This window comes from Bufo gargarizans, chromosome 4 (genome assembly GCF_014858855.1).
Source record: "Bufo gargarizans isolate SCDJY-AF-19 chromosome 4, ASM1485885v1, whole genome shotgun sequence".
In the NCBI taxonomy this organism is placed as follows: Eukaryota; Metazoa; Chordata; class Amphibia; order Anura; family Bufonidae; genus Bufo; species Bufo gargarizans.
This window is the reverse complement of record NC_058083.1, coordinates 452,971,662-452,995,504: the sequence shown is the minus strand read 5'-3', so window position 1 is coordinate 452,995,504 and position 23,843 is coordinate 452,971,662. Positions and strand designations below refer to the sequence as shown.

The following is a 23,843-nucleotide window of genomic DNA, read 5'->3' as shown; positions in this document are numbered from 1 at the left end:
GTGGTTCTTGACTGGAGGGATTCAGGTACAAAACAATACAGGGGAGGCATTGGGCTGGCTTCTCCAGTCTCCTCCTTGGCAGAAGAAGGGTTTGATGCTGAGGAAAGGCCTGAACTAGCTGTCCCTCTTTCTCTTCAGAAGGCTGGTACCCTAGTCCAAGCCTGGTGATCCAGGGTCTGTGGCAGCGTATTCCCATCTCAGTGTCTTCTTCTGGTCACTCAGTAGTCTGGTCACTCAGAGTCTCCACTTCCTAACATTGTTCCCTAAGTGCAGAACACTAGGAGCTCTGACTGCTCTCCTTATATACAGTTTTTGCTAGACTAGGACCTTCTGGTCGGAGGGGTGGAGTGGAGAAACTCAGCACAAACAGATACATTGTTTCAGCTCCCGTCTGGTATAGACTTACATTAGAGCTTCAATGATAATCAATCGCAATAACACAGCAGGTTTTCCTCACAAAAACAAGTTTCCAGACATAACAACAGAGCTAAAACCAGACATTTAAAAAGTCAGGCTGTCTGCTTTTGGTGGTAAACAAGTCTGGGTTTCCCCCCCCAAAACATGGTCTTCTTTAAACCCTATGGCAGATGTGGAAAATTACCAGCTTCTCAATCAAAGCCCTAACAGTCTTTCAGTATTCATTAACCCTTTCCACAGAGCCATGTAAATACAGTGATAATGAACAGGTGATGTATCACAGCATATATATAAAATGCAATTACACAGTATTAAACGGTGCAAGTTAACTCTTTTAGGTGAAATAAAGAAAGAAGTTTTAACTTCGCATAGGGGAAATAGGTAAATGTCCAAAAATGTCCAAATGTCATACACCGGTATTAAGAATTTGGCATGGGGCGGTTGTGTTGTTTCAGTTTTAGCCTTAGACAGTACGAAGGCTATGTGCAGGGCCGTTTCTAGGGGTGGGCGGGACGGGCGGCCGCCCGGGGCGCTGTCAGAAGCAGGGGGCGCCCGTTGAGGTAAAAAATAAAAAATAAAATTTGGTTATGTGATAAAGGTTCGGGCGGTCGGCCGGCGGCGCCCCTCATGCTGAGCCCCCTGAGCGGCCGGCTCAGTGCTGCGCAGCCTGCCTGCGCTGCAGACTGCTGAGTTGCTAATGTAGCGTGGCCGAGCTCTGTTCAGTCCGGCCCGGGGTACAGGAGCATTTGTTTCCTGTACCCGGCCGGACTGAAAGGAAGTGCACACTAAGTGAGCACTTCCTGTCAGCCGGGTACACGAAACAAAAGCTCCTGTACCGCGGAGCGAACAGAGCTCGGCCACGCTACATTAGAGGTGACATTGACAAGGGGGACGAAATGAGAGTGACAAGGGGGGGGGGGCGAGTACAATCAGAGTGACAAGTGACAAGGGGGGGTGAGTACAATGAGAGTGACAAGGGGGGGGTGAGTACAATGAGAGTGACAAGGGGGGGTGAGTACAATGAGAGTGACAAGGGGGGGGGGTGAGTACAATGAGAGTGACAAGGGGGGGGTGAGTACAATGAGAGTGACAAGGGGGGGTGAGTACAATGAGAGTGACAAGGGGGGGTGAGTACAATGAGAGTGACAAGGGGGGGGTGAGTACAATGAGAGTGACAAGGGGGGGGTGAGTACAATGAGAGTGACAAGACAAGGGGGGGGGTGAGTACAATGAGAGTGACAAGGGGGGGGGTGAGTACAATGAGAGTGACAAGGGGGGGTGAGTACAATGAGAGTGACGGGGGGGGTGAGTACAATGAGAGTGACAAGGGGGGGGTGAGTACAATGAGAGTGACAAGGGGGGTGGGGGGAGTAGAATGAGAGTGACAAGGGAGGGGGGAGAAGAGAGTGACAAGGGAGGGGGGGAGAAGAGAGTGACAAGGGAGTCCGCAGAGCCAGACCAAGAGCCAGACTGCAGCCTGAGACCAGATCATCTAATTGTCCTGGTGGTAAGTAGACAATGCAATATGTGTATTATTTAATTGTTTAGTTATTAATACTACATTTTGCGGACCGCACATTGCCGGCACTAAGAGAATATGCCTATTCTTGTCCGCTATTGGGGACAAGAATAGGACATGTACTATTTTTTTTCAGGATCGGAATTCCGGATCCGGGTCCGCAATTCCGGATCTGATAAGGGGGGGGGGCATCAATTTTTATCTTGCCTAGGGCGGCAAAGATCCTTGCACCGGCCCTGGTCAGACTTACTGACGTCACGCGCCTGATCCTCCCACTAGGCGGCGCAGGCGCGTGACATACAGTGAGTGAGTGAGCGCCGCACTGCATGCCTGTTACCGCCCGCCCTGAGTCCCTGAGCAGTGCTGATGCCTGCTGTGAGGCGAGTGATGGTCTGGGGGGGCATTAATTACAATGGGGGGGGGCATTAATTACAATGGGGGGGAATTAATTACAATGGGGGGAATTAATTACAATGGGGGGGGCCTCTGTGGGAGACATGAAAATGGGGGCTACTGTCACTGTGGGGGACATTAAGTTTAATAAGGATCACTATGGACATTATTTAGAATGGAGGCTGCTGTTGGTGTCATTACTCATTATAACTGTATAATGTCTGATAGGCCTAGTCCTGAGCTGAGTTATATTACCCTGCCCATGCCCTGTATAATAATGTACCCATCCCTGATACCCCTTAGTTATATTACCCCGCTGGAGTAATATAACTAAGGGGTATCAGGGTACATTATTATACAGGGCAGGGTAATATAACTCAGGACTAGGCCTATCAGACATTATACAGTTATAATGACATCCACAGCAGCCTCCATTCTAAATAATGTCCATAGTGATCCATAGTGTCTAATGTCCATAGTGATCCATAGTGATTAAAAATAATGTCCCCCCACAGGCAGGCAGTGCGGGCGGCGGCGCTCACTCACTGTACCTCACTCACTGCGTGACGTACAGTGAGTGAGGTGAGCACCGCCGCCCGCACTGCCTGCCTGCCTGTTACCGCCCACCCGGAGCAGTGCTGAGAAAGAAGCCTGCTGTGAGTGAGAGCCTGAGTCTATGGGACAGTGGGTCACTGGGTGCGTCACTGTGACCGTCCGTGCAATGTGGTTCCACATTTTTTACAATGGGGAGACACTTATTTCATCGAGCAGTTGTGAGGGGGGGGGGGAGTTTTTTTGACACTCGCCCTGAGAGAAATTTTACCTAGAAACTGCACTGGCTATGTGCTTCCCTGCGCCTGCTCACAAATCACTGAGCACTCTTGTACCAAGGCCCATGTGCCTCTGGCAGTAATGAGGGTAGCTGCACAGCGCTAACTGAGGGGGGATGGTTTCAATAACCGATGTAACATTGGTTGCTTATCTTATTTTGGGATGACCTGGACTAACACCCCTAAAAACATGCATCTGGGGTCATCTAGGTGGCAAGTGGAGGGCAAAAGTATATGTTGATTCACAGCATTTGTATCCTTATTTGAGGGCCATTCTAAGTTCCCTGGGCAGCCCACAAAATCTCCCAGAAATATACACTGTGGTGGCATATTTGTATAAGCCATGTTCACATTGAGGACCAATCCCGTGAAAAAGGTTGGGTAGTATGTCAGTCCATTTTACGAGAAAAAGCTACTTTCATTTTAATAAATAGGAATGGCTCAGTTTTACCTGGCCAATCAAGACAATATCAGAATATATGTGCAATATCAGAATATATGATGCTTGCTGTATTGGTAGTGAACACTAGACAGCGTATTCTTAGTTATAAATGTTTACTGGGAAAGTTGGATGAAATTCTATATGGCCACCAGATTGCAGAAATCTTAAAATAGATAGTCTATAAAATCTAGGCAACAACGCCAATTCCAATTGTTATACACATTTCCATTCAAGTAAAGTGAAGGGACCTTCATTTTAAAGATGGGTTCACCTTCACTAATATTTGTACTATATTCGCCACTAGGGAATGACTTTCCTATCAAATGAATCACTACTGCTAGACGTTAACGGGAGTCTGTCAGCATTTTTAACCATGTATACCAAATATACCAAATAACCAAATATACCTTTGTGGCGTTTTTATCGTCGGGAGTTGTGTGAATATGATGTTTTATTCTGCTAGATTCTGCTCCGGCAAATGCCCAGGGCAGAGTTTCCCTGTGGATGCCATGGCTAATGCTGGTAATATATTCACTGTATGCAAACAGATTAACTAAACCACCTATAAAGGAAACATACGGTTCCAACAGTTCTATTAAAATCATACAAAGCTTTATTAAGAAGATATCTCATAACGTATGTAAAATAGGGCAGCAGCTATCACACACTCAAAAGAGAGGCTAATTACTGTACATGCACGTATAAATGAATCAAATATATCATATTAGTATAGTAAAGATTTATGATCGCACATCTAATAATGTACAATACCTAGTCACAGTCACAAACCTATATAAAACATCATAGCAGTAAATTGTTAATAATGTGTGCCGATATAGACCAAAGTGGCCCTCACACCTCAACACATGCTTCGTCATGACATCTTCTGGAGGGGTGAGGGGGTTATCAAGTATTTAAGAGTTATGGACACCTCTGGGAATTTTTTTTTATTATTGCATTCTATTTAACAGGCTAAAATCTTTATTTTTTTTCTTTGGTCTTTATTAAGAATTGCCAACAGATTATCTTCTACAGTCTTCAGTTCCACTGCATCTGCAGACTGTTCTGAGGGCTCCATCTGTAGCCCTTATCTCTAGTTCCCTGACAGCTCATAAACACTCATTTAAGCTGCATTCTTATCAGTATAAGGCAAGAAGAAGAAGGAACAGTCTGAATAGGAATGGGAAGCAGACATATGCACTCATTATATGTTATAGATATCTTATGTGCACATTATAGTTTCTTGGATTTTTGGTTAGATACACTTACATGGAATTCACTTTTTCTTCTGGTCCTTGGACTTGCCCTTGTACAGTGCCTTGTCTTGTATTTTTCACCCATCCAACCACACCAAGTTTTCTTGCTTCATCTTCTGTGTACTGCACCAAATTACACAAAAGTACATAAAAAGTATAAAAGGTGTGCTGTTCATAGCTTTGATTTTAATTAGATCCAATTATTTAGTTTATCTTTCATTAATACAATGCTTGCACAGATAAAATAACACAGTAGTTATAACCCACCTTCTATAGTTATTGGGACTGTGATGTGGTGTCATTCTGAAGCAGACCCCTCTGTGGTTTTTCTTTCACAAGGAAATCCCCTTTACATTTGTTATATCAACCTTCCTATTAGGCCGTTAGATGACATTAGTGGGTATAGCTGACTTTTCTCTAATGCTAGGTCTACACATAACAGCTGGTAGGGATATGAGATTTGGTCGGTAGGCGGCTGTGAGGGTGTAGCATTAAAAATGTATTGCCAATCACTTGCTTATTGTCGAAGACCTATAGGTTTGTAGATTTACCTGAAAAACCACTTCGTTATTAACAATAAGCAAGCAATTGACAATCAGTTTTTAATAATAATGGCTTAACTGAGTGAGAGCCCATCTTGGGATCTGAGGAGTACTATTTCCCCCGTGTGGAGCACACCTAGAAGGCGTATAGGTCATGCAATGCTTTTCTCTGAAAAAGGTATACAAATTAGCTTTCTGTCCATAAAGAAAAGAAAGCTGCTCCTCTAGTGCCACCAGATGTAAGATGTCACAATCTGATAAGTGTTTGGCCTTTTAAACAAGCCATGAGACATAATTTAGGATTATAGCCAAACCAGTGCCTCCTCTAAAGACAGAAGACAGTCAGGGTGATAGCCCCTCATCAGTGCAGAACAGAGAGAACTGGCTTAAGCGGTGATAGGCCTTGTCAGGATCTGGAGTCTTACAGGCAATCGACTAGAGGCACTCTATTCTTTATAGAAAGAGGGGTCATTTGCATTCTTTTTTTCGCAGAGAAACATTGCATGTGCAGTGTCCCACTCCGTGTTGGAAGTGGGCCCCTTAAATCTCATGTATGTCATTTTATGCCATTGTATTTTCTATGTATTAAGCTGCAAATTCCCTACAACAGGCTGGTAGTTGCATTACATCCATTCACCCCTAGGTGGTGTTGGCACCACAAATATATATACTTTAGGCTACTTTCACACTTGCGGCAGGACGGATCCGACAGGCTGTTCACCATGTCGGATCCGTCCTGCGGCTATTTCGCCGTGCCCGCAGACCGCCGCTCCGTCCCCATTGACTACAATGGGGACGGGGGCGGAGCTCCGGCGCAGCACGGCGCTGCACGGAGAAAGCCGCCGGACTAAAAAGCCTGACATGCAGTAATTTTAGTCCGGCGGCCTTTCTCCGTGCAGCGCCGTGCTGCGCCGGAGCTCCGCCCCCGTCCCCATTGTAGTCAATGGGGACGGAGCGGCGGTCCGCGGGCACGGCGAAATAGCCGCAGGGCGGATCCGACATGGTGAACAGCCTGTCGGATCCGTCCTGCCGCTAGTGTGAAACTAGCCTTAGGGTGTGTAGAAGGAAGGAAGTTGCTGAGGAGTAAGGAGAGAGGTAGTGATGTGTGAGGAGCTGGAGAAGCAAAGTCCAATATGTAGCTGCTATCTTAGCCCCTTGGCTCTGGCCAAGCTGAGGGAGTAGGGAGAACATCCTTACAGCTACCTAGCACAGACTAGAGTAAACTGTGGATATAGAGAAAGTCTAGTGGAGACAGAAGCAACATTAGCTTATAGACTCCACAGCACCAGTGACCAGGAGAAGCCTGAAAGCACCTGGACACAGCCGGACGACTAGGCGCAAGATTGTGCATTACCACATACCTCTATGGATATTGTGGACCAGTGTTTCTGAAAGCAACCAGTGCAAACAATGGAGCAGAGGATTCATGCCTGCCATTAGGGAGACCGCCCTATGGGTTGCCAAACACAAGTAAGAGTCATTATTATATCCAGTATCTGGCGGCTAGAGTGTGGACAAAGTGAGGATGGCTAGAAGGGAACTCTCTCATACCGGCCAAAGGAAAATGTCAATGCACCTATTGTGAAACCTGTTACTAGGATTGCAGCTAAGCATATCGTATATGCATCATATGGGTTGTCACCCTTGCCATGTAAATGTACTACACTAACTACCTCAAGGCAATCGATTAAGTAAAAAGTTCAGTTGTTCACAACAATTGACTCCTCATCCTTTCTACCACCTTCCTTTGCACCTAACGGTGCTGGCGTCACAAACACTCAGGACCCTGCCTCCACGGCACCTTAAACCATTCCACCAAGGGCACCTCAACCACCATCTGGTGGGAATCCCTTGACAACAGAGTGTGCCCCGAAGGAACTGGTGCTGTCCTTCCATTCACTGCACACCAGCCCAGGGAGCTCTACAGAACAGTGAGTAAACAACTACTACCTCCATCGGCCCACCAGCACTCACATATTGCCCCTGCGGCCCGGTCGCTTCACATGGCCAATAATACTCCTTATGCCTACTAGGTCCTCTCCACAAGGGAAAATGGTACTCCCCCTACTGCCAATAATGGATGAATGAAAAAAAAGCTCTGATTTGTATTGCCAGCCTGTTTTCATCCCTTACCAGCCCCCTGCTACTCTGCATAGGCGTGCGCACGGGGTGTGTCGGGTGTGCCTGGGCACACCCTAATCCAGGCCAGTGCTCCTCAGGGGGCCCACTCGTTTCCGCGCAGCCCCTTTAATACTTACCCTCCCCGGCCGGCGCATCACTGTCCTGGGTCTTTGGGCCAGTAAGGAGAGAGGTAGTGATGTGTGAGGAGCTGGGGAAGCAAAGTCCAATATGTAGCTGCTATCTTAGCCCCTTGGCTCTGGCCAAGCTGAGGGAGTAGGGAGAACATCCTTACAGCTACCTAGCACAGACTAGAGTAAAATGTGGATATAGAGAAAGTCTAGTGGAGACAGAAGCAACATTAGCTTCTAGAAAGTAAAAAGATCAGACTGCATCACTGTCCTGGGTCTTTGGGCTGATCTGAGGTCTGATGGGGGCTGAGTGGGGGGCTGTGGGCTGATCTGAGGTCTGATGGGGGCTGAGTGGGGGTCTTTGGGCTGATCTGAGGTCTGATGGGGGCTTAGTGGGGGTCTTTGGGCTGATCTGAGGTCTGATGGGGGCTGAGTGGGGGGCTGTGTGGGCTGATCTGAGGTCTGATGGGGGCTGAGTGGGGGTCTTTGGGCTGATCTGATATCTGATGGGGGCTGAGTGGGGGTCTTTGGGCTGATCTGAGTTCTGATTTGGGCTGAGTGGGGGTCTGATGGGGGTCTTTGGGCTGATCTGAGGTCTGATGGAGGCTAAGTGGGGGTCTTTGGGCTGATCTAAGGTCTGATGGGGGCTGAGTGGGGTTTTTTGGGCTGATCTGAGGTCTGATGGGGGCTGAGTGGGGGTCTGTGGGCTGATCTGAGGTCTGATGGGGGCTGAATGGGGTCTTTGGGCTGATCTGAGGTCTGATGGGGGCTGAGTGGGGGTCTTTGGAGGCTAAGTGGGGGTCTTTGGGTTGATCTGAGGTCTGATGTGGGCTGAGTGTTTTTTTTTGGGCTGATCTGAGGTCTGATGGGGGCTGAGTGGGGGTCTGTGGGCTGATCTGAGGTCTGATGGGGGCTGAATGGGGTCTTTGGGCTGATCTGAGGTCTGATGGGGGCTGAGTGGGGGTATTTGGGCTGATCTGAGGTCTGATGGGGGCTGAGTGGGGGTCTTTGGGCTGATCTGAGGTATGATGGGGGCTAAGTGGGGGTCTGTGGGCTGATCTGAGGTCTGATGGGGCTGAGTGAGATGATCTGAGGTCTGATGGGGGTCTGTGGGCTGATCTGAGGCATATATAATACATGCAGTTTTATTACCTCGTGTTTTATGCAAAATGCCACAAGGGGACCCACATGAACCTGGAGCCAGCCCCGCAGGAGATACCCAGGTTATATTATCAGCGTGGTCCACTATATCACTATATACAAGAAACATAGAAACATAGAAACATAGAATGTGTCGGCAGATAAGAACCATTTGGCCCATCTAGTCTGCCCAATATATCTGAATCCTATGAATAGTCCCTGGCCCTATCTTATATGAAGGATAGCCTTATGCCTATCCCATGCATGCTTAAACTCCTTTACTGTATTTGCAGCTACCACTTCTGCAGGAAGGCTATTCCATGCATCCACTACTCTCTCAGTAAAGTAATACTTCCTTATATTACTTTTAAACCTTTGCCCCTCTAATTTAAAACTGTGTCCTCTTGTGGTAGTTTTTCTTCTTTTAAATATGCTCTCCTCCTTTACCGAGTTGATTCCCTTTATGTATTAAAAAGTTTCTATCATATCCCCTCTGTCTCTTCTTTCTTCCAAGCTATACATATTAAGGTCCTTTAACCTTTCCTGGTAAGTTTTATCCTGCAATCCATGTACTAGTTTAGAAGCTCTTCTCTGAACTCTCTCTAGAGTATCTATATCCTTCTGGAGATATGGCCTCCAGTTCTGCGCACAATACTCCAAGTGAGGTCTCACCAGTGTTCTGTACAGCGGCATAAGCACTTCACTCTTTCTACTGCTTATACCTCTCCCTATACATCCAAGCATTCTGCTGGCATTTCGTGCTGCTCTATTACATTGTCTTCCCACCTTTAAAGGGAGTCTTTCACCTAAAATGACCATTATACACCACAAACATGATGATATCCATTACATTCCCCATATTATAATCTTACCTTTCATATTGCTGTCCGTCGCCTATTCTCTCTTAAAAACGCTTTTAATCCATATGCTAAATAGGTTCTGAAGGTGCCCAGGGGCGGCGTTTATGCGGCCGGTGCCCAGGCTCCACGGTGCTGTTCAAATCAAACCCCTCCCCTTTCACCCCTCTGGCCCGCCCTCGGTTCTTGAGATACCATCCTTCAGTCAATGACAAATCCAGCGCCTGCGCCTGCGCACTCCATTACCCACTAGGGCAGAGGCAGCAGAGCGTTTAATGCGCATGCGCCGGCCCGTACATCCCGATATTTTGGCAGTTTACTTCCGCCGGCTAGATCGGGCCGGCGCATGCGGATTAAACGCTCTGCTGCCTCTGCCCTAGTGGGTAATGGAGTGCGCAGGCGCAGGCGCCGGATCTGTCATTGACTGGAGGATGGTATCTCAAGAACCGAGGGCGGGCCAGAGGGGTGAAAGGGGAGGGGTTTGATTTGAACAGCACCGTGGAGCCTGGGCACCGGCCGCATAAACGCCGCCCCTGGGCACCTTCAGAACCTATTTAGCATATGGATTAAAAGCGTTTTTAAGAGAGAATAGGCGACGGACAGCAATATGAAAGGTAAGATTATAATATGGGAAATGTAATGGATATCATCATGTTTGTGGTGTATAATGGTCATTTTAGGTGAAAGACTCCCTTTAAGTCTTCTGAAATAATTACTCCTAAATCCCTTTCCTCAGATACTGAGGTCAGGACTGTGTCAAATATTCTATATTCTGCCCTTGGGTTTTTACGCCCCAGGTGCATTATCTTGCACTTATCCACATTAAATTTCAGTTGCCAGAGTTCTGACCATTCTTCTAGTTTTCCTAAATCCTTTTCCATTTGGCGTTTCCCTCCAGGAACATCAACCCTGTTACATATCTTTGTGTCATCAGCAAAAAGACAAACCTTACCATCGAGGCCTTTTGCAATATCACTTATGAAGATATTAAACAAAATTGGTCCCAGTACAGATCCCTGTGGAACCCCACTGGTAACATGACCTTGTTTTGAATGTTCTCCATTGACTACAACCCTCTGTTGTCTGTCACTCAGCCACTGCCTAATCCACTCAACAATATGGGAGTCCATGCTCAATGACTGCAGTTTATTGATAAGTCTTCTGTGTGGGACAGTGTCAAAAGCCTTACTAAAATCTAGATATGCGATGTCTACTGCACCTCCACCGTCTATTATTTTAGTCACCCAGTCAAAAAAATCTATAAGATTTGTTTGACATGATCTCCCTGAAGTAAACCCATGTTGTTTTTCATCTTGCAATCCATGGGATTTTAGATGTTCCACAATCCTATCCTTTAATAGGGTTTCCATTAATTTGCCTACTATTGATGTCAGACTCACTGGTCTATAGTTGCTCGATTCCTCCCTACTACCTTTCTTGTGAATGGGCACGACATTTGCCAATTTCCAATCTTCCGGGACGACTCCTGTTACTAATGATTGGTTAAATAAATCTGTTAACGGTTTTGCCAGCTCACCACTAAGCTCTTTTAATAATTTTGGGTGTATCTCATCAGGCCCCTGTGACTTATTTGTCTTCACTTTAGACAGCAAACTTAGAACATCTTCCTCTGTAAAGACACATGCATCAAACGATTTATTAGTCATCCTTTCTAGTGGACGTCCTTCTCCTTTTTCTTTTGTAAAAACTGAACTGAAGTATTCATTAAGGCAGTCGGCTAGCCCTTTATTCTCTTCTACATACCTCCCGTCCTTTGTTTTTAATTTAGTTATTCCTTGTTTTAATTTACTTTTTTCATTTATATATCTGAAGAATGTCTAATCCCCTTTTTTCATAGACTGAGCTAGTTTTTCTTCTGCCTGCGCTTTAGAAGTTTTTATAACTTGCTTGGCCTCTTTCTGCCTAATCTTGTAGATTTCCTTATCTTCATTGCTCTGTTTTTTTTTATAATTACAAAATGCTAGCTTTTTATTTTTAATGATTTTGGCCACTTCTGCTGAGTACCACAGTGGTCTCTTCCTTTTTTTGCTTTTATTGACAAGTCTAATGCAATTTTCTGTTGCCTTCAATAATGCACCTTTTAAGTAGTCCCATTTCTCCTGGACTCCATGTAATCCGTTCCAGTCTGATAAGGACTCATTTATGACTAATTTCATTTTTGAAAAGTCTGTTTTTCTAAAATCTAAAACTTTTGTTTTTGTGTGGTGGGACTCTTTCACAGTTCTTATATTAAACCACACTGACTGGTGATCACTAGATCCCAAGGTTTCGCCTACAATGACATCATATACCGAATCCCCATTTGTGAATACCAAATCTAAAATGGCCTCCCTCCGGGTTGGCTCCTCAACCATTTGTTGTAGGGATAACCCCAGTAGGGAATTTAGAATATCTGTACTCCTGGTAGAACTTGCTATTTTGGTTTTCCAGTTTATATCTGGAAGATTGAAATCTCCCATGATGATAACTTCTCCTTTCATTGTCATTTTAGCTATTTCTTCAACTAGTAGATCATCTAGTTCTTTAACTTGATCAGGTGGTCTATATATCACACCTACACAAGTTACTGCATGATTAGCAATCTGCAACGTAACCCAAACTGACTCTATGTTGGCCTCACCAACTTGTATTAGGTTAGATTGAATGCTATCTTTCACATACAGGGCCACTCCTCCTCCTTTCTTGCCTTCTCTGTCTCTTCTGTATAAAGAGTACCCTGGTATGGTTATGTCCCAGTCATTTCTTTCATTAAACCATGTCTCCGTAACAGCCACTAAATCTACATTCTCAGATGCCATTATTGACCCAAGTTCATTGATTTTTTACCTAAACTGCGAGCATTTGTAGACAGGACTCTGAGCTTATCATTTCTTAACCTCTGTGCTGTTATACCGTATATCATCCTCTTGTATATAGTGATATACAGTATATAATATATATATATATATATACATACATACACACACCCTAATGCAATAGGCTGCGCTCGCCTATGCTACTCTGTTTTGGTGCCCTGACTCAGTTCGCCGATCTTGTCTGTTTACTTCCGGCTGAAGTCTGGATGGGTCCCGTGCACTGCTGCCTAAGCGGTAAGGCTACTTGGGCTTTCCCTTTCTGCTATTGAGATCCGTCATAGGATCTCAATTGTTGGGGGAAAACGCTTCAGTTTTGTCCCCATTCATTGTCATTCGGACAAGACTGAACAAATGCATTCTGTTCCGTTTGGTTGCGTCCCCATTGCGGACAGATTAATGCTGCAAGCGCTGCATCATTTTTCTGTCCGCGATGTGGTCCTGACACACAATGTAAGTCAATGGGGACGGATCCGTTTTCTCTGACACAATAGAAAAGAGATCCGTCTCCCATTGACTTTCAATGGAGTTCATGACAGATCCGTCTTGGCTATTTTAAAGATAATACAACCGGATCCGTTCATAACGGATGCAGACGGTTGTATTATCAGAACGGAAGCGTTTTTGCTGATCCATGACGGATCCAGCAAAAACGCTGGTGTGAAAGTAGCCTTACATGTCCCAAAGCGGCACATCACTGCTGGATCATGTGTCGCCTGGAGACACATCACTGTGAGGCCAGCCATGGGCTGCAAGTGTGCACATGACCCTGTCCAAACCGCACCCGGAAATAAAAAGACCGGGGACTGGAAGTAGTCAGGGGGTACTAGTGGTGGGAAGCAGGTATGAAGGGCGTTTTCATGGGTACCACACGCTCTGGTAGCTAGGTAAAAATGGCCATAATCCTGGAAAGCCCCTATAAGGGAACCACGATTGCTATGATGGATCAGTTTTTTAAACTGATCCCAGCAAGTTCTAACAGTTCTGTTCGTTTACTAGAGGTCGTAACAGTTTTTAGTTGGTTCTGATGTTTTTCACGAATAGTGTATTAGACTATGATGTTCTTGCTGCCAAAAAAAAACAAGCCGTTATTCAAAAGAAATCAGTGCCTGTGTAAACATTGCCGATGACAAAGGCTAATAGTGGCTGATAGAAGGGTTAATCCATGAAAAATGAAAAATGTGAACACTTACCATCCTGAAGCACACACCTGAAAGACAATAACAAAGTATGTCACTACATAGTAAGCTGGGAACATAGTTATCCATGGACATTTTGAATTCTAATAAAAAAAAACACAAAAAACACTCCTTACCTAATCATAATAAATCACCTATACTTTTTTCACTAATTAAAATCATGATGCAATGTAGTCCTCTGATTAAGGGCTCACGCACACAAATGTATTTTTCTTCCGCTTCCATTCAGTTTTTTTTACAGGTCCGTATGCGGAACCATTCATTTAAAGGGGCTGGAAAAAAACTGAAATTACTCTGTGTGCATTCTGTGTCCGTATGTCCGTTCTGCAAAAAAATAGTACATTTTTTAGACAAGGACAGGCATTGTTACAATGGATCCGCAAAAAAACTGGATGGCACACGGATGTTAACCTTTTTTTTCGGATCCGTGTTTTGCGGACCACAAATTACATACGGTCATGTGCATGAGCCCTTAGTCTGTTTTTATTTTCTGATTGGAGATTGATTTTTACTTTATTTCCTGAAAATGATTATGGGGGCAGTCATGAGGGAGTAGATAAGCCGTGACCAACACATACGGTGAATGGCGTGATAATGTATTAGCTATCATTATATCTGTTATCTATTAATATCCCCTATAGCTGGCGCCGGCCTCTCCATAACTTCAGTGGATCCACCGCCAGTTCTAAATGTGAGACAGCTTCCGAACTGTCTTACATTTAGACCATTTTCTATGCCTAAACCAGGCGTAGAAAATGGTAAATGAGACTGGCGGCCTGTCCCCTTCCCCGCCCACGCGACGCCCACTTTTTTAGACCTGGAATGAGTGGGGAAAAGTTGCAGATTGTGCCGCAAAGGACCTTTGCGCCACAATCGGCACCAGGAATACACCTAATATGGGTGTGTTTCTGGTTAGTAAATGACCCCCTTAGTATTGGCGCCCCTACCCCACCTAGTTTCCCAGTATGCATGCTTCAAAAACTCCCAGGCAAAACAGAACACAAAGTGCAATGCTCCAGATTTCTGATGATTTATTCTTTTAATTAAGAAGAAATTTTTATAAAGAAAATTTGTAATAAAAAAAAAGTTGCCTTCCGCCTCACTGACTTCCATGTGGGAAAAAGTGCAGCAGTTGCTTCAAAAATACGGCACTAATTCTGAACAGCATATTTCTCAACTAGCATAAGTACACTGATAACAGCTCTAAATCACCGCTTTCTTTCACATAATACAGTATATTACAAAATTGGCCCCCTGCAGCCACCACTAGGTGGAGCTCAGTGCATAGAAATTTGCTCAGTGGTTAACACTGGTGCCTTGCAGCCCTCGGGTCTTGGGTTTAAATCCGACCAAGGGCAAGATCTGCATGGAGTATGTATGTTCTCCCTGTGTTTGCGTGGGTTTCCTCCATGTTCTCTGGTTTCTTCCCACACTCCAATAGACATACTGATAGGGGACTTAGATTGTGAGCCCCATTGGGAGAGCTTGATGCTAATGTCTGTAAAGCGCTGCGAAATTTAGCAGCGCTTTATAAGTGTGTCTAATAAATAAATAAATAAATAAAGAATTTATACAGTTACCATTGTCTACCAAGGAAGCTGTAATAATCTGTTTGCACCGAGCTCCCTCTAGTGGGGGCTGCATGGAAATGCATTGTTTTAATGTCAGGAAAAGAGAAAGGAGTTCAGCTCTGAGCCTATAGCAGTTGCGTGGTCTGCCTCTATGGAATGTTTGGGCTGATGTATCTATATAGGTACAGGTTTCAGACCCCACAGATCTGTTTTTTTAAATTTATTATAAAGTAATATCCATGGGCTGTGTATGTACTGATGAGGCAATGTATCTAAGTCTAAACGTGTTCTAAAAGCTATGCTGTCTTCTAGAAATTTTTTGTGGGTGGAGGGCAAAACATATTCCTTGGGTCTTAATCATTTATTATTCAAACAATATTGTTTTTTTATAATGAGCATAGATCCCACCCAGCATAAAGCCATCACACCTTGCTACAGAGGTGGGCCCCAGTACAAATTTCACACCTCTAGACCCTGCTAAAATCTGGTTCATTGTTGAAATGGAGCAAACATAAGTTATATTCACATATCCTGTTACAGTCAAGCGCTGCTCTGCAGGAACTGAAGGAACCTCCCCAAACCATTACATTACCAGGCAGTTATTTCTACTAGATGTCATCTCTAGACCAGATGTTACTTGTATCATTTTATAGTACAACTGTTTTAGGCTACATTCACACGTCAGTATTTTTCTATAATCCGAATTTCGGTCCGTTTTTTGCGGATCCGTTGTTCCTGAAAATGTTTCCGTATGTCATCCGTATGTCATCCGTTTTTTGCGGATCTGCAAAAAACGGAAACATGTATACATTTCAATAATCAAATAAAGTTGTTTGGATTCCTTTGAAAAAAAATTGAAAAAATAAAAATAAAAAAATATTTGCTATGTGTTTCCAGGAACGGATTCCGCAAAAAACGGAAGACATACGGAATGACATCCGAATGTCTTCCGTTTTTTGCGGATCCATTGACTTTGTATTGTACCAGGATCCGAATTTTGCGGAAAAGAATAGGACATGTTTTATATTTAAACGGACATGCGGAACGGAACAACGGAAACGGACAGCACACATTGTGCTGTCCGATTTTTTCCAGGACCCATTGAAAATGAATGGGTCCAGATCTGGTCCTGATCTGTTCTGCAAAAAACTGAACAGATCAGGAAAGAAAAAACGGACGTGTGAATGGACCCTTATGCTGTGTTTTATGTATGTGCTCGTGCAGTACCCCCAGAACAGGATTGCTGCAAAGGGTTAATTGATGTAATGTTATCTTGTAAAATATAGTGATTTAATGTATTTGTGTACCTGCGTAGCAAACTACTGAATAATTTGAAGGTAACACCTCCATTGACCTGCAAATTCATGCTGCTGACTGCCCCGGATGGGCAACAATGTGGCTGCCGCATCTTGCTCTGTTCCTGTGAATACCCGGCCTAAATACATAGTGGGGGACACTTATCATAGACCAGCAAAGTGCAACTACACTGATTTTTTTAAATAAAAAGTATGCAGAAACCCAGAAGGACTACTACAAAGGGTTAATTACTATTAACAGAGTTAGGCCTCATGCACACGACCGTTGTGTGCATCCGTGGCCGTTGTGCCGTTTTCCATGATCCGTGTATCCTGTCTGTCCAAAAAATATGACCTGTCCTATTTTTTTGACGGACAACGGTTCATGGACCCATTTAAGTCAATAGGTCCGTGAAAGAACACGGATGCACACAAGATTGGCATCCGTGTCCGTGATCCGTGGCCGTAGGTTACTTTCATACAGACGGATCCGAAGATCCGTCTGCATAAAAGCTTTTTCAGAGCTGAGTTTTCGCTTCGTGAAAACTCAGATCCGACAGTATATTCTAACACAGAGGCGTTCCCATAGTGATGGGGACGCTTCAGGTTAGAATATACTAAAAGAACTGTGTACATGAGTGCCCCCTGCTGCCTGGCAGGTGCTGCCAGGCAGCAGGAGGCAGACCCCCCCTCCCTCCCCTGTAGTTAATACATTGGTGGCCAGTGCGGCCGCCCACCCCGTCCTCCCTCCCCTGTAGTTAACTCATTGGTAGCCAGTGGGACCCACCCCCTCCCTCCCCTGTAGTTAACTCATTGGTAGCCAGTGGGCCACACCCCCTCCCTCCCCTGTAGTTAACTCATTGGTAGCCAGTGGGCCCCACCCCCTCCCTCCCCTGTAGTTAACTCGTTGGTGGCCAGTGGGCCCCCCCTCCTTCCCCTGTAGTTAACTCATTGGTGGCCAGTGGGCCCTCTCCCCTCCCTCCCCCTCCTAATTAAAATCTCCCCCCCTATCATTGGTGGCAGTGGAGAGTACCGATCGGAGTCCCAGTTTAATCGCTGGGGCTCTGATCGGTAACCATGGCAACCGGGATGCTACTGCAGTCCCGGTTGCCATGGTTACTTAGCAATTTGTAGAAGCATCATACTTACCTGCGAGCTGCGATGTCTGTGTCCGGCCGGGAGCTCCTCTTACTGGTAAGTGACAGATCATTAGGCAATGCGCCGCACAGACCTGTCACTTACCAGTAGGAGGAGCTCCCGGCCAGACACAGACATCGCAGCAGGCAGCAGGTAAGTATGATGCTTCTACAAATTGCTAAGTAACCATGGCAACCGGGACTGCAGTAGCGTCCCGGTTGCCATGGTTACCGATCGGAGCCCCAGCGATTAAACTGGGACTCCGATCGGTACTCTCCACTGCCACCAATGAAAGGGGGGGGAGATTTTAATTAGGAGGGGGAGGGAGGGGAGAGGGCCCACTGGCCACCAATGAGTTAACTACAGGGGAGGGAGGGGGGGGGGGGCGGCCGCACTGGCCACCAATGAGTTAACTACAGGGGGGGAGGGGGGGCGGCCGCACTGGCCACCAATGAGTTAAAAAGGGGGGGGGGGGTCTCCCCCTGCTGCTTGGCAGCACCTGCCAGGCAGCAGGGGGCAGTCATGTACACAGTTTTTTAGTATATTCTAACCTGAAGCGTCCCCATCACCATGGGAACGCCTCTGTGTTAGAATATACTGTCGGATCTGAGTTTCACGATCTAGCTCATATCCGACAGTATATTCTAACATAGAGGCGTTCCCATGGTGATGGGGACGCTTCAAGTTAAAATATACCATCGGATTGGAGAAAACTCCGATCAGATGGTATAAAAGGGACTCCTGACTTTACATTAAAAGTCAATGGGGGACGGATCCGTTTGCAATTGCACCATATTGTGTCAACGTCAAACGGATCCGTCCCCATTGACTTGCATTGTAATTCAGGACGGATCCGTTTGGCTCCGCACGGCCAGGCGGACACCAAAACAACTTTTTTTTCATGTCCGTGGATCCTCCAAAAATCAAGGAAGACCCACGGACGAAAAAACGGTCACGGATCACGGACCTACGGACCCCGTTTTTGCAGACCGTGAAAAAATACTGTTGCGTGCATGAGGCCTTAAACTTAGTTCTAATACTGTACGGAGCAGCAGCCTTGTATAGTATTAGAATGTATTGGCTCCGATGGGCCAAAGTTATTGCTTCGCGAAGTCTCGTGAGACTTCGAGGAATAACTTCAGAAATGAATTTGTACTGTGAAAAACATTTCCTGAACTCGGGTTCGGTTCCAAGGTACCACTTGGAACCGAACCCGAGTTCAGGAAATGTTTTTTTACAGTACGAATTAATTTCTGAAGTTATTGCTCGAAGTCTCACGAGACTTCGCGAAGCAATAACTTTGGCTCATCGGAGCCAATACATTATAATACTGTACAAAGCTCCTGCTCCGTACAGTATTAGAACTAAGTTTTATGCGAATCGACTTTGGATGTTTCATCCGAAGTCAATTCGCTCATCCCTAGTTGTGAGCTGTTGGCAACCTATGGTTGGCAATTGTGTTAAGTTGTCAGAATGATGGACCAGGTCCGCCCCCCGGCTAGTTAGTTGGAGTTAGAGATTCTAGCCTGAAGCAGCTTGGAGAAAAGACATTATGTGGGAGACCTCCTGGACAACTAGGCCCATGTTCAGAGAACCCTACTCTCTTGCCCAAATAGCAGCCATTCTACAAAGTTGTCCATAGAAAAGGAGATCAGAAAGTCTGGAATCCACAAGGCCGTGCATTGGACACAGACGGCAAGGTATTGTGCGTGTTTATGGCAGAAAGGCTGTGATGCTGTGAAAGGGAATGTTGCTAAAACATCCCCCATACTTTGAGACAGATTGACCACCCATATCGCAGTTCTGCACCACTCAGAACTGCAGAAGGATTTTACAAGAACCTTACTGAAAGTCTGTTCTGCCGAGAGACTGCAAAATGTTTCAATGAGAGGGAGTACTATAACCACCATCATTGTAGCTATCCATACATTGCTATTGCACTGCGATATACTTTGAAACTGTGTCTTGCTGCTATTTGTACTACAATCCCCATCATCAAGCTAGTAAAGAGAGACTTTATTTATTAAAACCAACGGGTCTGATTATTTTCTTAAATATCCACCAGTCCTGCCTTGCACCTGGCCAAACATCCAACATGAGGGGCACCCCAACACCAGACAGGAGCTCCACAGCCAGGGTGTGCCCTGAGGGAAGAAAGGGTGCGCCATCCAGTCACTGCACAGCTCTAGGGAGCCATAACCACTACTCCTATCCTCCACTCACCCCTCCTAGGCCACCGCAATTATAATTTAAAAAAAATTTAACATCATCACTCACTTTATTTGACTACTATGTCAGAAAAAGTGGATGAGGTGCTTCATAAATATAGCCGCCTATTCTAAACACCATATTTCTCAATGCCTTTACACATAACATCTGCTTCTCTTCACACGGGGTATTATACAACTGGCTGCTTGCAGAGACCACTAGGGGGAGCTCAGTGCATAGGAATTTATACAGTTATCATTAATTTTCACGGCAACTGCAAATAAGCTTTGCACTGAGCTCCCTCTATTGGTGGCTGATGAAAAATGCAGTGAACCATTGTCAGGAACAGGAGAAGCTAGAAGCAGTTCACTGCTGATCCCCTCCTCCACCAGGGCCCCATAGGAGACTCCTGGTTTGCTTCTATGGTTGGTATCCATTGTTTTAAACTACTCTAAAATGCATTTATTATTCGTCTTTAGTCTTTCTTCATTGACCAGTGAGGAAACTCTGGGAGAGAGTGACAGGTGCCGCAGTTTTTTTGACCATCTGGTTGCTGTGATGACAGATATGGTATGTTTAATTTAGCTAAAGTATGGTACCCTCTGGATATTGGCACTATGTGGGCTCTACAGTATATTGGCACAGAAGCCCATGTGGAAAAGGTATGTCTCTGTGTTGACTAAGTATGGTGCTCTATGGGGGCTGTTTGACACTATATAGGTCCAATATCCTATATTTACTATTGTGGCCGCGCCTAAATTCTGTCTTACATCTGGCACATATTGGCATAAAGTATACAAAATATATATTTATATATAAAATTTACTCATATTTATGAAGCAAATAAGTCTATCTTGATGAGGGATATTGTTTAGTGGGAAAGCAGTGTGTAAGTTGTGACATATTGGGGGACATTTATTAAGACGGGTGTTTTTCACGCTGGTCTTAAAGGGGTTGTCCCATCTCAGACATTGGGGGCATATCCTAGCCTAGTCTGATATCTGCACATCTCACCTCTAGGAGACGCACCTATGCTTATAACAGAGCCCACAAAGTCCTGAAGGGCGCACCGCAAATGGGCGACCACCCTCCATTTGTTCCCATGGGAGCGCCGAAAATAGTGGAGCGCTGGCCGCACTTGCACAGTGTGCTTCTCATTCATTTCAATGGGACTTCTGAAAGCAGCTGAGTGTGGCGTCCCGCTATTTTCAGCTCTCCTATAGGAATGATTGGAGGGCAGCCGTATATGCACAGTGCGCCCTCCCTGGCTTTGTGGGCTCCGTTCCAAGTATAGGTACAGGTCCCAGAGATTGGACAACCTGTGCTGTCTATATAGAATGTGTCGGCAGATAAGAGCCATTTGGCCCATCTAGTCTGCCCAATATACTAAGTACTATGGATAGCCCCTGGCCCTATCTTATATGAAGGATGGCCTTATGCCTATCCCATGCATGCTTAAACTCCTCCACTGTATTTGCAGCTACCACTTCTGCAGGAAGGCTATTCCATGCATCCACAACTCTCTCAGTAAAGTAATACTTCCTGATATTACTTTTAAACCTTTGCCCCGCTAATTTAAAACTATGTCCTCTTGTAGCAGTTTTTCTTCTTTTAAATATTCTCTCCTCTTTTACCTTGTTGATTCCCTTTATGTATTTAAAAGTTTCTATCATATCCCCTCTGTCTCGTCTTTCTTCCAAGCTATACATGTTAAGGTCCTTTAATCTTTCCTGGTATGTTTTATCCTGCATTCCATGTACCAGTTTAGTAGCTCTTCTCTGAACGCTCTCCAAAGTATCAATATCCTTTTGGAGATATGGTCTCCAGTACTGAGCACAATACTCCAAATGAGGTCTCACTAGTGCTCTGTAGAGCGGCATGAGCGCCTCCCTCTTTCTACTAGTAATGCCTCTCCCTATACACCCAAGCATTCTGCTAGCATTTCCTGCTGCTCTATAACATTGTCTGCCTACCTTTAAGTCTTCTGAAATAATGACCCCTAAATCCCTTTCCTCAGATACTGAGGTTAGGACTGTATCACTGATTTTATATTCTGCTCTTGGGTTTTTACGCTACAGGTGCATTATTTTGCACTTATCCACATTAAATTTTAGTTGCCAGATTTTTGACCATTCCTTTAGTTTTCCTAAATCCTTTTCCATTTGGTGTATCCCTCCAGGAACATCAACCCTGTTACAAATCTTTGTGTCATCAGCAAAAAGACACACCTTACCATCGAGGCCTTCTGCAATTTCGCTGATAAAGATATTAAACAATATGGGTCCCAGAACAGATCCCTGAGGTACCCCACTGGTAACAAGACCTTGGTCTGAATATACTCCATTGACTACAACCCTCTGTTGCCTGTCCCTCAGCCACTGCCTAATCCATTCAACAATATGGGAGTCCAAGCCCAAAGACTGCAATTTATTGATAAGCCTTCTGTGTGGGACAGTATCGAAAGCCTTACTGAAGTCTAGATAAGCGATGTCTACTGCACCTCCGCCATCTATTGTTTTAGTCACCAAATCAAAAAAATCAATAAGATTAGTTTGACATGATCTCCCTGAAGTAAACCCATGCTGTTTTTCATCTTTCAATCCATGGGATTTTAGATGTTCCACAATCCTCTCCTTAAGTATGGTTTCCATTAATTTCCCCACTATTGATGTCAGGCTTACTGGCCTATAGTTGCCCGATTCCTCCCTACTACCTTTCTTGTGAATCTTGTGTCTGTTTTATTTTTTTTTATAATTCCTAAATGCTATCTTTTTGTTTTTAATGATTTTGGCCACTTCTGCTGAGTACCACAGTGGTCTTTTCCTTTTTTTACTTTTACTGACAAGCCTAATGCAATTTTCTGTTGCCTTCAATAGTGCCTCTTTTAAGTAGTCCTATTTCTCCTGGACTCCAATGAAACTGTTCCAATCTGATAGGGACTCGTATACCACTAATCTAATTTTAGAAAAGTAAGTTTTTCTAAAATCTAAAACTTTTGTTTTTGTGTGGTGTGACTCAGTCACTGTACTTATAGTAAACCACACTGACTGGTGATCACTAGATCCCAAGCTTTCCCCTACAGTAATATCATATACCAAATTCCATTTGTGAATACTAAATCTAAAATGGCCTCCTTCCGGGTTCGCTCCTCAACTACTTGTTGTAGAGATAATCCCAGTAGGGAATTTAGAATATCTGTACTCCTGGCAGAACTAGCTATTTTGGTTTTCCAGTTTACATCAGGAAGATTGAAGTCTCCCATAATAATAACTTCCCCCTTCAATGTGATTTTAACTATTTCCTCAACTAGTAGATCATCTTATTCTTTGACTTGGCTAGGTGGTCTATATATCACACCTACATGAGTTACCTTATGATTATCAAGCTGCAAGGTAACCCAAACTGACTCTAAATTGTTCTCGCTAACTTGTATCAAATTAGATTTTATGCTGTCTTTCACATACAGGGCCACCCAGGGCCGGCCTTAGGCCTTTAGGCGCCCTGTGCGAGAAAGCTTTACAGCGCCCCATAGTGACCACGCCCCTCAGTAACCACGCCCTTTCAGTGGTCACACCCACAGTGTAGAGGTATACTGTGTGGCACAGTGTAGAGGTATACTGTACATTGTGTGGCACAGTGTAGAGTTATACTGTATATGGTGTGGCACAGTGTAGGCTATATGTCTATAACATAAACATATTTCACATGAACACTTACAGTTACTTGGCCCTTGGGGGTCTCGGTCGCCACTTCCACACTTTGGCCGGGGGCTCGGCGGAGCTGATGTTGTGCTTTATCCTAATGAGAAAGATTTCATAATAAGGATTTGGAGAAGGGGCATAGGGATAGCAGAGCAGAGAGAGGCTGGTGCTGCTACTAGGGGGTCATACCATGGGGGCTAATAAAGCCCACCAT

The 23,843-nt window shown here is 45.0% G+C and overlaps 1 protein-coding gene across 1 annotated transcript in view; it reads right to left on the bottom strand.

Moving 5' to 3' along the window:
* Window positions 1-23,843, bottom strand: part of ACYP2 (acylphosphatase 2) — a 204,443-nt gene that overhangs the window by 177,905 nt on the left and 2,695 nt on the right. Inside the window, exons 2-3 of the mRNA XM_044291827.1 lie at window positions 13,712-13,728; window positions 4,871-4,980 (exon numbers count right to left, since the gene is read on the bottom strand). Of these exons, the coding sequence (XP_044147762.1) occupies window positions 4,871-4,980; window positions 13,712-13,728 (127 nt within the window). The remainder of the gene's footprint in view (window positions 1-4,870; window positions 4,981-13,711; window positions 13,729-23,843) is intronic.